General features: G+C 42.9%; 1 protein-coding gene across 2 annotated transcripts in view; it reads left to right on the top strand.

The window, feature by feature from the left end:
• The window catches only part of fam193a (family with sequence similarity 193 member A), a 53,970-nt gene extending 40,349 nt beyond the window's left edge, over window positions 1-13,621 (top strand). For both annotated transcript variants that reach the window (XM_080447000.1, XM_080447001.1), the window contains exons 19-24: window positions 509-695; window positions 3,684-3,971; window positions 5,462-6,065; window positions 6,930-7,463; window positions 10,280-10,361; window positions 12,011-13,621. In XM_080447000.1, the coding sequence (XP_080303126.1) occupies window positions 509-695; window positions 3,684-3,971; window positions 5,462-6,065; window positions 6,930-7,463; window positions 10,280-10,361; window positions 12,011-12,104 (1,789 nt within the window). In that variant the 3' untranslated portion in view covers window positions 12,105-13,621. The remainder of the gene's footprint in view (window positions 1-508; window positions 696-3,683; window positions 3,972-5,461; window positions 6,066-6,929; window positions 7,464-10,279; window positions 10,362-12,010) is intronic.
• Window positions 13,622-16,425: the final 2,804 nt, after the last annotated feature.

Below are 16,425 nucleotides of genomic sequence, written 5' to 3' on the forward strand. Positions count from 1 at the left end.
ATGATACTAATGAAGGCTCTGTTCCATTCTGGTCAAACGGAGTCAGGGTGCTGATATTGTGCAATGTTGGCTCACTGGAAACACTCTGCTACACCAGTGGGTCTCAAAGTGTGGTCCAGGGACCCCCATGGTTCCTTGAAGGGGTTCCAAATGGCCCCTTGCGGATGTGTAACTCTGAGAGTGTACAAATGGAGCCAAATGTTACACTCTCAGAGTTATGGGAGGGTCCTTGATAACCACTGTGCTGTACTAAATGAAATGGAACGGAGCCTTCATTAGAATTATTGGTAATACTTGTGAAGGAAATAGGCTGCTGTGCATAGAGCCTATTGCCGGTCGGGACATATAGTGCTTGTAGGGTAATTTGAGTGTCATGATGTAGATTTTGTGGAGAGTATTGCTGCGTTGCAGCGACAGGCTGTAAGCCTTCAGGCAACAGCACAGTGGACTCCAGTCTAACCAGTCTGTGTGTGTGTGTGTGTGTGTGTGTGTGTGTGCGCGCGCGCAGTGACCCAGACTGCGAGGGCCACCGGTGCGAGGGCAGCGGGACGTACGAGCACCAGGCGTACGACGGCGAGGAGAGCCAGGACGAGGACAGCTGCTCGGAGCACAGCTCCTCCACGTCCACCTCCACCAACCAGAAGGAAGGGAAGTACTGTGACTGCTGCTACTGCGAGTTCTTCGGACACGGCGGGGTGAGGAGACACATTGGTCTTGTTTGGTCACTTCGTTCTCATGTTTTTTTTTGTTTCTTAGATTTGTGCTTTTCAACCTTTTTCATATGAAGGTCCATTATTTATTGGGCATTTGAGCCACGGACCACCGTTTGATGAGATTTAGCCTCTCAGACCCAGGACTTAGAATATTTTGTTATCGTGGGATAAGATTTTGTCAAAATAACAATTCTACTACATTCTTTGATTGTGTAGGCTTCTTGTAAATCAAGTAATGCAGATGTTTAACCATAATTTAACTCTTGAGAGCGTAAAATGAAACCATTCATGTTGTGCTCTCAAAAACGCACCGTCGGCGGCGGTAAGTGTTGGAAAGCGTCTGTTGCCGAAAATCTGCTGTTGAATGGGCGATGGGTACACTGTCTCGTCCGGTCACAAGTTGTAGGGAAGCGTCGAAAGCCGACTGAGCAAGCTCGTCGGCTTTCGGCCGTCGGACAGCAGCGGGTTGGAAAAGACCTCAAGCCATAGGCTATTTTTAGCACCATTAGTAGCAGTCTGTCGGTGTAAGCTCTCAGGTGCATTCTCAGGTGCATTCAGCAACTATTTTTAACACCTTTCAACCGACTGATCTCCCGACTTCATTCGACTGCCAGTCTGTAGTAGTCTGTTTGGTGGAGAGCGACCTTTTAGAGAAGATATCTAAATAGACAACGGCTGTTATTGAGCATGTGAATAAACCACATTATTTCATAATATGTCTTATTTCCTGTTGGGTGTGAGAAAGTGTCACATCTGGTAATGCAGTCACTCATTGCACAGCGCCCACGTTCATTAGTAAATGCCACTCGGTAGCTTTAGTGGGTAGAAGGGGCCCGTCTGTTAATCAGAAGGTCACCGGTTCACCTCCCGCCCATATGTCATAAGTGTCCTTGAGCAAAACAAACTGAGCAGCCGTCAGCCGGGTGAAGTTGTACACTTAATTTCCCCTGGTGGGATTAATAATGTAATTAAATGAATACAAATAAGTAGAAAGGACAATCTTTGGCCCCCTTTTCTTTTTGTTTTTAAGTAGACAGCAGGTCAGGAGGATGATTTTATCCAGTCTCCTCGTAGTAAAAAGAAACTCGTATCGTGTGTTTTTAATCCTGATAAAGGTCACTAAAAGGTTTACCGGAACGTTGATTACTGAACTCATATCACCTGTGTTTTTTAAATCCTGATAAAGGTCACTGAAAGGTCGACCGGAAGGTTGATTAATGAAGCAGAGAAAAGTGTGCGCGGGAGTATTTTTTTATTATTTCTTTTTACGACAATACACAACTGTCATGTGATATTGCTTACATATGAATAGATTATCCCCAGGGCATTCCAGATGAATGCCGAGCCGATATCATTTCTTTATCGTATATATCCCTAGCCTTATGTGTTCAGTAATTAATAATAGATACAGTTGCTGTCAACAAAGTGGTGCCCTGGCAAATGAAATGACAGTCCTGCTTACCCACTGTTTGGGAAACACTCTTTTAAATCACTGGTTCCCAAACCTTTTCCATGGAGATCCTCCTCCTTACATCGGGCAGAAGCTGAGACCCCCCCCCCCCCCCCACACATGCACACACTATATCGTTGCTGCCGAGCAGAAACCTCTTTATCTCCATATTTTTAACTTGTTGTGTTTTGTTTTGGTAAATGAATGCCCTACTTGATCACATCACAGCGTCACACAATAAAAGCATCAAAAGCTCAAAACACGGCGCGTAGCGACGCGTTTCGAGTTTGTAGATCTGCTACTTTTGGTATTTTTGAATTATGCATCTTGAAAAGTAACAGTTTTGGGACATGAGGTTTCCACCTGACAGAGACGATATGCTTCTCATACTGTATGTTAAATAATGATAATGGCCTATCTACTAGGGCATTCACGAATAGTGATTTTTTAGTATTCGAATTATTCGACCTATAAGTATTCGCATATTCGATTAATCGATTTGATTATAAAAAATAAAAAAAAGTTTATTTATATATATTTTTTTTTTCCAATGGCATTGATGACTTGACTCAAGGAATGTGAGTTGACGTCACACCAGACCTCACAGCTGCGTGTCTGCTGTAGAAAAGACGCAAAAAAAAGAACAATTAAATAAATGTAAAAAAAACCTTTTTTTATTTTTTTTCGAATAATCGAATAGTGGTTTGATAGTCGAATAGTCTGTTTGATATTCGAATATTCGACTATTCGGTGAATGCCCTACTATCTACAAGCTCAGATTTTTAACAATTCATTACCGTTTAAACATGCCTAAATGAAAGGATGCCATGTTGAAAGTGGGTGGAAGCCAGTTATGATTATGTGTTTTTAACACTACCTCCATAGAGATGAGGCCTCACGCCCTCCCTTTGATCTTTAGCGCCGCCCCATGGGGGGATTGATTGATTGAATACTTTATTAGTCAGAAATGTAAACCGCACATGGTACAGTGAAACATTAACTCTTTGACTGCCAGAAATTAAACATAATTTGCTACACCACTGCCAGCGATTTTCGAGTGTTTTCACTAACCTTTAAAAAATCATAGAATATATATTATAAAAAAGAGTCTCGTAGAATCGGGGGGGAAGCGTGCCGCCGAGATCATCCGCTCCATAGTTGTGGGCAGTAGAATGTAGGCTGTTTTCGCCAAAAAGCAACAGAAACAGAGAAAAAGACATTCTTCCTAATCGAATAACAAGGAAATGAACGGGCTGTTTTTTTTTCCGCGTGACCCGCTGCTTCTCTGCTTCACTGGGAGCCAAACGGAGCAAAATATACCTCAGCAGAATATGACGAGAAATCTCGTCCTTGGCAGTCAAAGAGTTGAGGCTAAAAGGATAATACACAAAAAGTCCTGTGGACTTGTTTCCATTGTGGTCCCATGTATTCAATTCATCAACATAGCATAAATGGCACTGGGAAACACTGGCATTTTTAACAGTACATTGACACTCCATCCATCCATCCATGTCTCTCAGCCCCCAGCGGCTCCTACCAGCCGTAACTACGCGGAGATGAGGGAGAAGCTGCGCCTGCGTCTGACCAAGCGGAAGGAGGAGCAGCAGCCCAAGCGGGAGGAGCAGCCCGCGCTGCTGGAGAGAGACGCGGCCGGGGGAGGAGGAGGGGGAGGAGGAGGAGGAGGAGGAGGAGGAGGGGTGGAGGACCACCGGCGGGTGGAGGACCTGCTGCAGTTCATCAACAGCGCCGAGACCAAGCCCGCCTCCAGCTCCAAGGCTGCCAAACGGGCCAGACACAAACAGAAGAAGGTGACCTGTCCCTCGCTCTCTCTGTCTGTCTGTCCCTTTCTCTCTGTCCACCTGAAGGTGTTTTTTTCACACAGGTCTTTTTTCTAGACCAGTGGTTTTCAACCCTTTTTATATCAAGGTCCATTATTTATTCTGCATTTGAGCCACGGACCACCGTTTGATGAGATTTAGCCTCTCAGACCCAAGACTTAGAATATTTTGTTATCGTTGAATACGATTTTGTCCACAATTCCATGTATTGATGTTGGTACCATTAGGCCAACGTTGATCAAAATAACAATTCTTTAATTATGTAATGCAGATGTTAAACAATAATTTAACTCTTGAGAGCGTAACATGAAACCAAATGGACCCGTAAGGGTCCATTTGGTTTCATTTTACACTCAAGAGTTAAAGATCTATAAGGGTCCATTTGGTTACCAACTCTCCATTAGCTCTCCATCTTTTAGCTGGGGACCACCTGGAACCCCCTCAAGGACCAATGGTTGGAAATCACTGTTTTAGGCCCATCTGTGGCTTCCTTAGTGAAAAGCCCTTATCGTTCTGTCACAGCGAGGCTTTGATCAATTCAGTGGTGAGAAATCAACATCAGGGGTGAAACAGTTGGTCAAACTAATCAGCTTATTCTTATAAAAAAAATACTTTTAACACATTGACTGCCAGGAATGAATTAATTCATCATCCTTTCCAGTGTTTTTACCTTATTTTGAAGATCTACGGAGAGCCACGGAAGCCACGATGTGATCACGGATGTAAACAAAGGCTGTCTGGGGGGAGGGGGATGGTCTCGTCTATCCACCCGGAACAAAAACATTTGGTAGCACTTTAAGGGTCATTATTGTAAAGTGCTACCAAACATTTTTACCGCGATCGTCCATTCTGTTATCGGCATTTGAATAAGGCTCATTTTCACCAAAAAAAGAAGCAATCCGAGCTAGATGTTTTTCTACATCTCATAACATGGGAGTGGACGAAAGTGAATCTTTTTGGGATGACGTCGCATCCGTCCATTCCTTCTCTCGCAGTCAACGGATCATCCATAGGTTGCGGAAGAGTGCCCTTTAGCGCAATTTCTAAAACTTTTTTTTTTTTTAAAGGACGCATATATGTGTGTTCTTGGCAGGCAATATGTTAATAAGATCATTGATTTTGTGGGTACGTTCTTTTTTCCAAAAAAAAAAGAAATTTAGCTAAAAAGTGTAAATAATAGATCAAGTAAGCTCACAACACATCATGATGCGTTGTGAGCTTGTAGAGAGAGCTATTTTTTGCATGACACCATATAAAAAAAACGTATAAACATGAAGTATAAAATACAGCTTAAAGACCATTGCACACTATGACATAATAGTGTGCAAAGGTCAATTTCTTTGCAGTCATTTACCTCAACGCTTCAGTTGAAATATCCTCTAAAAATGACTAAAGAAAGAGATAATCAAGTCATTGTTGTTGTCCCTTGTCCCTCATCATACCGTATTGTGTGTTTCCAGATGGAAGAGAAGGCTCGTCTGGAGGTGGAGGCGCGCGAACGCGAGGAGCAGCAGCAGCAGGAGGAGGAGGAGCGCAGTCGGAGGCGGGCGGAGGAGGAGGCCGCGCTCCAACGGGAGCTCCTCCGTCTGCAGGAGCTGCAGCACCTCCGCCAGGCCGCCAAGAAGAAGAAGAAGGAGCGCTCCAAGGAGAACGCCGCTCCTCCCGCTCCCCCTCCTCCTCCTCCTCCTCCCCCTCCCCCCGCCACCGCGCCTCCTCCTCAGAGCAGCAGCAACAACCCCCAGCCCCTCCGGCAGACGGCCCAGAACGTCCTGGAGAAGAACCTCCACCACGGCGGCAAGACCTCCACCTCCACGCAGCTCCTCCACTCCCTCATCCGCATCAACCCCGAGCGCCAGGCGCTGCCGCTTCCTCCCCGGACCAACGGAGACACCGCGGCGTCTCCGCGCAACACGCTGCCTCAGCACAGCCCCAGACCCACCAGGGAGAAACGCACCGCTACGCCCACCCTCACTACGCCCGCCACGCCCACACCAAACCACCTCCTCCAACCCCCGGTCAGCCTCTTCAACGGCACGTCGACGACGCCTCAGCCCGAGGTCAAAGGTACGCGTTCAAGTTCTCTGTTGCCGTGACTGATTCCAGTGGTTTGGATTCGACGGAGGCCTTGTAGCTTTAGCCCATTTAGACCTGAGGCCGATTCTACAATTCTCTTTTAAATCCTAACCGTTTCTTGAAAAAACGTATGTTGCAATATCTGATGGCGCTCAAACCTTTTCATGTCAAGGACCCCCAAAATGATATGTATTTGGCCGCGGACCCCCATCTCAAAATATTTTGTTCCAGGGACCCCCAGAAGCAAAGAGTTGAGTAAAAGAAATTAGCTTAAAAAATATATATATTCAAAGATTTGCACCAAATTCTCACGTTTTTATTTAAAAAAATAGCAGATCTACAAGCTTGTAGCGTGGCACTCGCTTGTATATCTGCTATTTTTGAATAGCCAAAGAAATCTAAAATGACACAGATGCGTTCCCAGATTGAATGTGCTAACACTGCTGCTCCGTGTGGCTTGGTAAAGTCAAGTCTTACAGTAATGATACATGTTAAAATTAAAGAGTATTTGAATTGGTTACACAAGCAATAGAATATAGATGTTCAAAAGCATCTTGCATAAAACCCTAATGACCTCAGATATATCATAAAAGCAAAGGTTAAAAAGCCTAAATCTGTTTGGATGCATGTAGAGGAGCAGGAACATACATTACATTTAGAATGACAATACTGAAACATCATAATTGTTCATTTTATGCTACTAGTTTAGAAAACAGAGCGCTAGTGAGGCGGTCTTTCTTTTACATTGCCTGGTTTGCACAAAGTGCAGACGGGGACTCTTGGGCCTAACAAAACATTTCAGTCATGAATCATGAGATTATTTATTTATGTGTTTATCGTCTTTCATCCCTGAAGGTAAGGCCAGGCAGTCTGCCAGGATGGCCGCCGGCACCGACACAGTGGTCAAGAGAGCGCCAGAGGTTCTCCGAGGCTCGGACCACCTGCTGGGGAAGATGGTCAACGGCACCTCCATCACCTCATCCACCTCCTCCTCCACCACCACGCAGGACACCAAAGCAACCGGAGGCCGGGCCGCCACCGAGGGCCCCCTGGCCCCGCGCCTCCCCGTCCCCGAGCCCTCCCCCAGGAGAGAGGAGAGGAACGGAACCCAACACCACCCCCACCAACACCAACACCACCACGCCCCCTCCTCTGTGGGGAAGAGGCAGCACCCGAGCCATGGGGGGAAAGAGGAGAGGAGAAGTCCTCCCGCGATGGTGACCTCCTCCTCTTCTCCGTCCCCTCCTCCTCCTCCCCCTCCACCTCCTCCACCCTCCTACGCCTCCTCCCAGGAGCAGCAGCAGAACGGGAAGGCCGAGTCCCCGCAGCCCAAGAGCAAGACCAAGAAGAACAAGAAGAAGAAAGGAGACAAGATGAACACCTCCATAGGTCAGAGTCTTTTTCATTTCAAATGGATTTTGAGGCATATAGTTTTCTTCAGCTTTGTGTATTTATTTCACACACATTAAAGCACTTAACCCATGCAAGGCATCTACAAATGTCTTCTAAATCCTAACAGGTTTCTGAAAAATTTATGTTTCTATATCGGTGGTGCTCAAACTTTTTCATGTCAAGGACCCCCAAAATGTTATGTATTTGGCCGCCGACCCCAATATCAAAATATTTAGTTCCAGGGACCCCCCAGAAGCAAAGATTTGAGTTACAAATGTTCGCTTTAAATATATATATATTCAAAGATTTGCACAAATGTTCACGATTTTTCAAAAATAGCAGATCTACAAGCTCGTAGCGTGGCACTCGGTGCCGCACTATGAGCTTGTATATCTGCCATTTTTTAATAGCCAAAGAAATCTAACATGACACATATGTTCCCGGTCTTAATGGGTTAAAGGAGCACTTCACCCATTTTCATCCTTACCTTCGTATAATTGATACTCACTAACGCTCATCATGATGTCTGTCTACTCACTCTGTGTTTTATTGGATGGGCTGTGGACGGCTAAGAAACCTGCCTAACCAATGACGTGAAACTGCAGCATTTCTCTTCCTGTAAAGTTAGACGCTGAAATGGAAGCCGTATTTAAATTAGAAAAGGAAGTTGAAAATGTTGTTTGAATTGACCAAACCTGCCCACTGAGGTTTTCTGAACTGTCCACAGCCCTCCTTGTAGACACAGAGCGAGTAGATGGGAATGGTGCCATCTTATTATGAGCATTAGTGAGGACTAATTATATGAGCTATTTTTTTTACATTTGTGAACACTTTCTAAAATGTCTGAACCGTTTTTGAAAAGATTTGCCTATAATGTCCATCAGGTTGAACGTGTTGAATTTAAGTCATACTGTGTCTACCTTCTTGACGCCTCTGGTATCTAAGTGGTCATTCCAGCATCTGTTCACTGCTTGTTTTTTGCTGCTGGCTTTTCTAGTCACACATCCTATATTACAATTGGCATGTTTCGCACATTCGCGGCCCCGTGTGGTCTGTTGTCTCAGTGAGCCAACTCTATGGAGTGGGTGTTGTCATCCGACAGTTGCCAGGTTTAGCGAGAGAAACAAGCGACTAGGTCTATGAGAATTGGCTCCGGTGTTGCTAGCCCAAAGTCACTTATAATAAGCGGACATGGCAACACTGCCAGGTTTAACGAGAGAAATATTTGGGACGCACACAAAGACTGCGCACATATAGTATGGACTATAATAATAACAATAATGCTGATATATTGGCTCTGTTTGTGGTTCAGACCCAACATTAGACATGATGTCACGAAGCAAAGCATTCGCTGGGGGTCCATTCGCGGGGTCCCCGGACCCCTAGCGGGGGTCCCATAACCCAAAGTCTGTTAATACTTTGACTATAATACTCAGGGATCTCCATACATGGTAATAAAAGGGACAAGTACTGCCAAATACAGAGATCCCCATATATGGCCATAAAAGGGACAAGGACTGACAGACACACAGATCTCCATAATGGTCATATCTGTCACGTCGGCATAATTTCTAGTAAATACAAATGAAAGAAAAAAAAAACCAACAATACATTTCTGGTTCCAAAGCCCTTCCTGTCAGTGGTTGGAGTTTTCGGGGGCAGACACTTGCGACTAAAATAGTGTTTAGAGAAGTGGTCACACTACATTTACGTATGCGGAATGGTTGTTTTGAAAGAGATGCCAGTGAAAGATTGTATCACAAATGACATATTTCTTTTAAAAATCTTCACACAGTGTGACTATAACCACTTAACCCCCTATATAATTAGTTGAACGGACTTCCCCAGGGGTCCATACTAAGTTGACACCTCCTCTATTCCCTCTACAACTTGTAGAGGGAATAAAGCTTGTAGATGGGCTATTTTTGAATAACCGGGGGAACTTTAAACACTAAGTGTTTAAAGTTTTCCTCATTTTGCTGGGGACTCCCGGGAACCCGCTCAAAGACACCTGGGGGTCAAGAACTAGTGGATTTGTTTTATGTAAACAACACAACCATGATAATGAATTGTAGATATAGTACCTTTTTATTAGAAGGAAAAAGCCCCTTGAGATGCATCATCTCGTTTTCTAGGGGGTCGACTTAGCACAAATGAACCATGTAGACAGACAAGAGCTCTCCCAAAGCTAGCCGCTCCCACCCCACCAGTTCAACCCCCAAAATAACAAACTTCATATAAGCATACCCAATTTACCCATTTAACTCTTTGACTGCCAGAGTAATAGTGTAATAGTGAACCACTGCAGCCAGCAAAAACAGTGATTTTACTGTACCTTTGAAAAATCATGGAATATTATCCGTGACCGCCGTCCTCACGGAGATCGGCTCATTGCACGCACGGGGTTGTCGTAGTAGAGGAACGGACATCTAGCAGAGATTGTTCAAAAATCGAAGATCTACAAGCTCATAGCGCGGCACGAAGTGACGCGCTATGAGCTTGTAGATCTGCTATTTTTGAATAGCCAAAGAAATCTAAAATGACACTGATGCTTTCCCGGTTTTAAATGTGTTAAAGTCTGAATACAAAAAATACAAAATAATGATAGAAATACAAACCAATGCATACATGCACATGCAGTAGCATGCAGTTACATGTCCATGCAGGCTTTAAACAAACATAGAAATACATAATGGTACATGCACCTTAGGAAATGAATATCCGTGCATTAGGTGCAGTGCAAAGGAACAATTGTTGAGGACTGTGCTAAAAGATGCCATTTGTATTCACATTTGTACCACGTTTGCTTGCAGATGACGTGTTCCTTCCCAAAGACATCGATCTGGACAGCACTGAAATGGACGAGACTGAGAGAGAAGTGGAATATTTCAAAAGGTATGTATGTGCGTTAACACATTCCATGCCAGAGTTTAATCTCATAATGTACTCACCAGTGCCAGCGTTTTATTGTTGTTTTTTTGTTTTTTTCATGTCGCCACAGACCTCGCTAAATAAGTTAAAAGTGCGCGTTCATTTGGTTCTAAACACACAGCGGATCTGTGAGAAACGGCCAGCGAAAATAGTTTCCAAATGCGAGCCGCCATCTTGAAGATACAGCCGATCAACGCTAAACAGTGATCAGCGAGGAGAAAAACAACAACCGAGAAAATCGAGTTTTAAACAGGATCCCAGACAGGAAGCGGATACGATCGAAAAAAACGGAACCCGAATAATTCTGTTTCCGACCGGAAACGGAAATGGATCAAAAAAAATCGGAAAGTGCACCTGGGGCACTTTCAATGGGAATCGGCGGTTCGCGTAGATCTACGCGACTGGCACGCTGCGGCTTTAAATAGGTTCGCGTAGATCTACGCGACTGGCATTCAATGTGTTAAGGCGGTAACCTTCCCTAGTTATGGATACAGCAAAGATGTCATACATATTGTTGCTGTCGATATTGTTGCATTTCTCTTCACTGCCACACAAAAGTAACAAATATTGGCCCACAGCTTGTATATTGCGAAACTGAAAATGGTTAAGTCCATCTGTGGGCTTTATATAAATAGTTAATCAATGAAAAGTATTTACAAGAGCTCATGATTAAATAATAACTGCATTGGATCCATTAGAACAGAGGTAATTTTTTTTCTTTCCTGAAAAGTTTCCTTTTTTTTAATCTTCTAGAGATGTCAGTTTATGCTTTATTTAGATAGTAGAGGGTAGAGAGACAGGAAATGGAGGGCAGAGAATAGCGGATGTGAACTTGGGTCCTGGTGACTCACACAGCATGTGGTTAGTGGACCAACTGTTACCACTAAAGAGTTACTGCTATGGTTACTACTGAAGTTATTGCAAGAGTTTCCTCTGAAGTTACTTACTAGAGTTACTGGTAAACTCACAGTATTGCTATTTTTGAATCCTGAAAAGTAACAGTTTTGGACATAATGCGGTTTCCACCCGACAGACGAAATAATGATTGAGACGAGTGGTGTAAAGTAACTAAGTACATGTACTCAAGTAATGTACTTAAGTACAATGTTGAGGTATTTTTACTTTACTGGAGTATTTCCAATTTTCATTACTTTTACTTCTACTCCACTACATCACAGTGGCAAATATTGTAGTTTTACTCCACTACAATTATTTGAAAACTTTAGTTACTAGTTACTTTGTAGATTATTATTACAAAACCACTTCAGCCCTATATACATTTCGGCTATTTGAAAATAGCCGATCTACAAGCTCACAATGCGTCGAAGATCTGCAATTTTCAAAAGATTTGTATGCATTTTATACGTTCGATAACTTTGTGAAATGGGACATTCTGCATCATGAGTGCTTTCTACTTTTGGTACTTTAAGTACATTTTGATACCAATACTTAAGTACTTTTCCTCAAGTACGTTTTAAATTCCAGAATTTCTACTTTGCAGTAGTGATACTTTTACTTAGGTAAAACCACTGGCTGAGACCGATACTTGAATAAACACATGGCGCATCAACGTGCTTCTGAGTGAGCTTTTGTCTTCCTGTCTCTCTCCTCAGGTTCTGTCTGGACTCGGCCCGGCAGACCCGCCAGCGACTGTCCATCAACTGGTCCAACTTCAGCCTGAAGAAAGCCACCTACGCCGCACATTGAAGAGTGGGCGGGGTCTAACGGCGTGACTGACTGACTGACTGAGCGCGGCAGGAAGCAAATCAGCCCCCCCGAATCTGACACATCCATCAACTCCAAAACAACGTGGTCGTCCTCCTCCTCCTCCTCTTCCCAGTGTTCTCCTGCTCTCTGCCCACCACCACCTTACACCAATGGATCTAAAACTCTTTATTTTATTTCAAAGACCCCCCCAGTTTTGACTGCATTAGTCTACGGACCCCCGTAACTCTTGAGAATGTACAAATGGAACCAAATGTACCCGTAAAACGGTCCGTTTGTTTGCTCTACAGTTACAGACCTGTGCGTGTGTCCGCTTGGTTCCAATTTGTGTATACACTCAGGAGTTACAGACCTGTAAAGGGGTCCAATTGGTTCCTAACTATCAATCATATATTTAAGCCGGGGGGACCCCCTGGAACCCCCCTCAAGGAGGGGGTCCCCGAACCACTGACCCACAGCCAACCTAACTGTTGTCCCTCCCATGCATCCCCCACTCTGCTGTGTCCACAATCTGTCCCATGATGCCTTGCTTTTGTTCTCGTCGCTGTATGGTTCCAAACCTCAAAACCCCCACCCCCCCGTACTGAATGAACCCTTCTTGCAGAATCTTATGAGAAAATAAATAAATGAATAAATAAATGAATAAATAAATATCACACAGACACGTTACGCGTGGAAAAATCACAAAAATGCTACTTTTCTCTCGATTTAATGGTCCTTTGTGTGCTTCATGAGTCGGTGCGTCGTTTTCTCTCTCTCTCTTGACTGAAGAGGAATCAATCCTCATCGCTGAAGTGATTTCTCCACCGTTTTGGCTTTTCTCCCCCCGTTAAGTCAAAAAAGACACTCGGATGGAGTAAACATCCAGGCGAGAGAAAGAAGACGGAACGAAAGAAACACGATGGAAATGACGACGATCTGGATAAAACGGAAGAAAGAAAGATATAAAAAGACAAATGTTATGATTTTTTTTTTTTTTTATGAATGAAAAAAAAATACAGCTGTACAATTTGAGTTATTGTGGCTTTACAATCCTGTCGTTTTCCAACTGAGCACGGCCTCTCATCGATGAAAAATGACACGGGAATGGGCTTGGTCAGCTGGTCACCCAAACTCCCAGACACCCCCCCCCCCCCCCACCCCCCAATCCCTCTACGACTTAAACTGACTTCACCGCAAGGAAGAAGCATAATACTTGACAATGTTCTCTTTTTTTTTGTTCTTTTTAACAAAATGTTGAGTAAAAGTGTACCAGTTACAGTTTATTATTATTATTATATTATTATTATTTTTGTTTTCTTTTTGACTTGTAGCCGGCTTGTATCAGAATACTTTCAGAATGAAATTGAGAAAACAAGAACAGTACTCACACCATGGATCTGTTATAGAGTGTATATTGTATTAACACTGAAGCCAAACTGGCTACTTTTTAACATATTGTTAAGTAATATTAAAATCTTGTCTTTCTTTTTTGAAAGATGGAATACAGTAGTATGGCAGGAGGCGTGTCTTGTGTCTAAACTTATTTTTCCTTACAGGCAGTAAACAGAAAGACCAAAATAAAAAGAGGCATGTCAGGTTTTTAACCCTAGCATCCCTATTTTGGCCATGTCATTATAGACATAAAAAAAAAAAAAAAGGTTCAAAATATAAAAGAATCTACAAGCTCACAGCGTGCCATATCGCGACACGTTGTGAGCTTGTAGATCGTCTATTTTCAAATGGCTGAAGTTTTTAGATAAGACTTATACTGCCAGCTACAAAGGCTACAAAGCGACGCAGCGTATCTGTCACCGAGCCACTGTTGATGTGTTGATCAACACGCTCATTGACGTCATTCATGCGTCTGACAAGCGAGAAAAATATAAAGGAAAATACCCTAACCCTAAGGTAAGCAGGGAACAGAACCCGGGGAACATAGGGATGGCTGTGCAATAGGCTCTATGCACAGCAGCCATATTGGAAAGAAATGCATGTCTGAAACTTTTTATTCATTTATTTTTACTTTTTAATTTGCACTGTGCTGTTGAGTACTTTGGCATTTTAAAAAGCAAGCACTCCATTACTTAAACTCAAGTACAAATTTGACAGCAACTTTCACTTTGTAGCCGATTAATATTTGACCAGGACTATCTATACTTTGGCTCAAGTAGGATTGAGTGCTTTGTCCACCACTGTACTGTATAGTATCTAAATGCAGAACAAAGCTTTGGTGTAAAGTAACTAAGTACATGTACTCAAGTACTGTACTTAAAGAACAATTTTGAGGCACTTTTACTGTACTGGAGTATTTCCAATTGTCTATATTTTTACCTCTACTTCACTACATCTCAGGGGCAAATATTGTACTTTTACTCCACTACAACTATTTGAAAACTCTAGTTACTTTGCAGATCTAAATGATTACATTATAAAAAGATCTAAATGATCACATAATAAAACATACATTAACCACTTTCGCCCAATTTAATACCTAGGCTATTTGAAAATAGCCGATCTACAAGCTCACAGCGCGTCGTGATGAGACACGTGAGCTTGTAGATCTGCTATTTTCAAACATTTTAGTACTTTTACTTACATTAAGTACATTTTGATACCAATACTTTTTGTACTTTACGCAAGTACATTTTGAATTCCGGACTTTTACTTGCAACAGAGTATTTCTACATAGTATTTTCTACGCAGTATTGATACTTTTACTTGAGTAAAGCAATCGAGTACTTTTTCCTCCCAACTGGTCACATGAGAGCTTCATCACCCCTTCCAGGTTTGCTTTGCTCATTTGGAACAGGAGAGTGGGGGGGTTGTGGCCCTCAGGCAGCGGTGAATAACATTTACTGGTGGTGGTGATGAAGACGGTATACGATAACATTGACATCACTGCCGTGTCTCTCTCTCTCTGTGTGTGTGCCTTGCTCACAGGTGCCCCGGCGCACAAGACTATAGAGTGAGTCACATCCAGGATATGTGTGTGAGTGAGTGCCTTCTGGGAAAGCAAACCCTCCACAGTCGCAACCTTTAAGTCCAAGGTTGCTGCTGTAACTGAGTCGGGTGGAGCCCAAGGTTAGAGCTTATGTTTCTTTGATGGGAATACGCTGTACGGTATTCTAAGTCTGGGTTTCCCAAATGTCTTCAGCTCGAGAGACACGACAAATTTGGTGTTTCCCCAGGACCCAGACTTAGAGATATACAGTATTTAATTAATCACTTGAGCCCTATTTCAATAATAGTGAAAATCTCCTATCTACAAGCTGATATACAAGCTGATATATCGCATTGTGACGTCATGAATTAATCACTTAAGCCATATTTTTTAAAACTATATTTTAACTAAAATATTGTAACTTCTTTTTCTGAAAACCGTTTAACATTTTGGATTTTTTATTTATTATTTTTTGCAACAAAAAAAAAGACATATTTACTCATAAACCCATAAAAGCGTGCAATACAGCGTTTGGTAAACGGTGTACTGTGCCATCATTAGCCCACTAGGGGCTCTTGCTGTGTGTGTGTGTGTGTGTGTGTGTGTGTGTGTGTGTGTGTGTGTGTGTGTGTGTGTGTGTGTGTGTGTGTGTGTGTGTGTGTGTGTGTGCGCGCGCGCGTGCGCGTGTGCGCACTGTGCATGTAGATGTGTGAAACCGTAGAGCAAAGTGCTGTGAGGCTGTTATGAAATCAAGTGCTTTCCCCTCTGCTCCTCCAGTGGTGTGATGTGAGTGACATGAGCTCATAGTCTGACCTCAGCACATAGAGATGGATTACACCATATAAAATGTTCATTCAAACGTCGCCACAAATACACTGATAAGCTCTTTGTGGACAGTGTGGTCCAATCTAGCTCAAACTAGATGTCATATTGACGAAATAACATGTTTTATCTGTCTTCCTCATAATGTGCAATTTAGATTCAAAGGTGGTGTAAGTGCTATTTTGTGGTTAAAGTTTTTTCTTAAAGTTATGTGTGTTTATTCAGTAACAAGGGTCTTTAGCTCTTAAATGAAATACATGTATGTGTATGGATAGCACTTTCATCCAATCAGGAGAGAGAACTCATACAGGATACAGGATAAACAAGTGAAATTGGAAGTGATAAATAAATGATATATAGGCTATATTTATTTTTTTAATTGGAATGCTATAAAATGGAAGCCGATAAATAGGTTCTCTCTCTTGATTGGATGATATTTTAACCCGCCTGAAAATTGATTTTCTATTTATTAAAGAGCTGGTGAGAGTGTTGTAGTGTTACTGAACAAACACTACAACGACTGTCAGAATACAGAGCTTTTTAACAAACAAATATCGC

This window comes from Gymnoscopelus braueri (genome assembly GCF_963280865.1).
Source record: "Gymnoscopelus braueri genome assembly, chromosome: 2".
NCBI classification, from domain to species: domain Eukaryota; kingdom Metazoa; phylum Chordata; class Actinopteri; order Myctophiformes; family Myctophidae; genus Gymnoscopelus; species Gymnoscopelus braueri.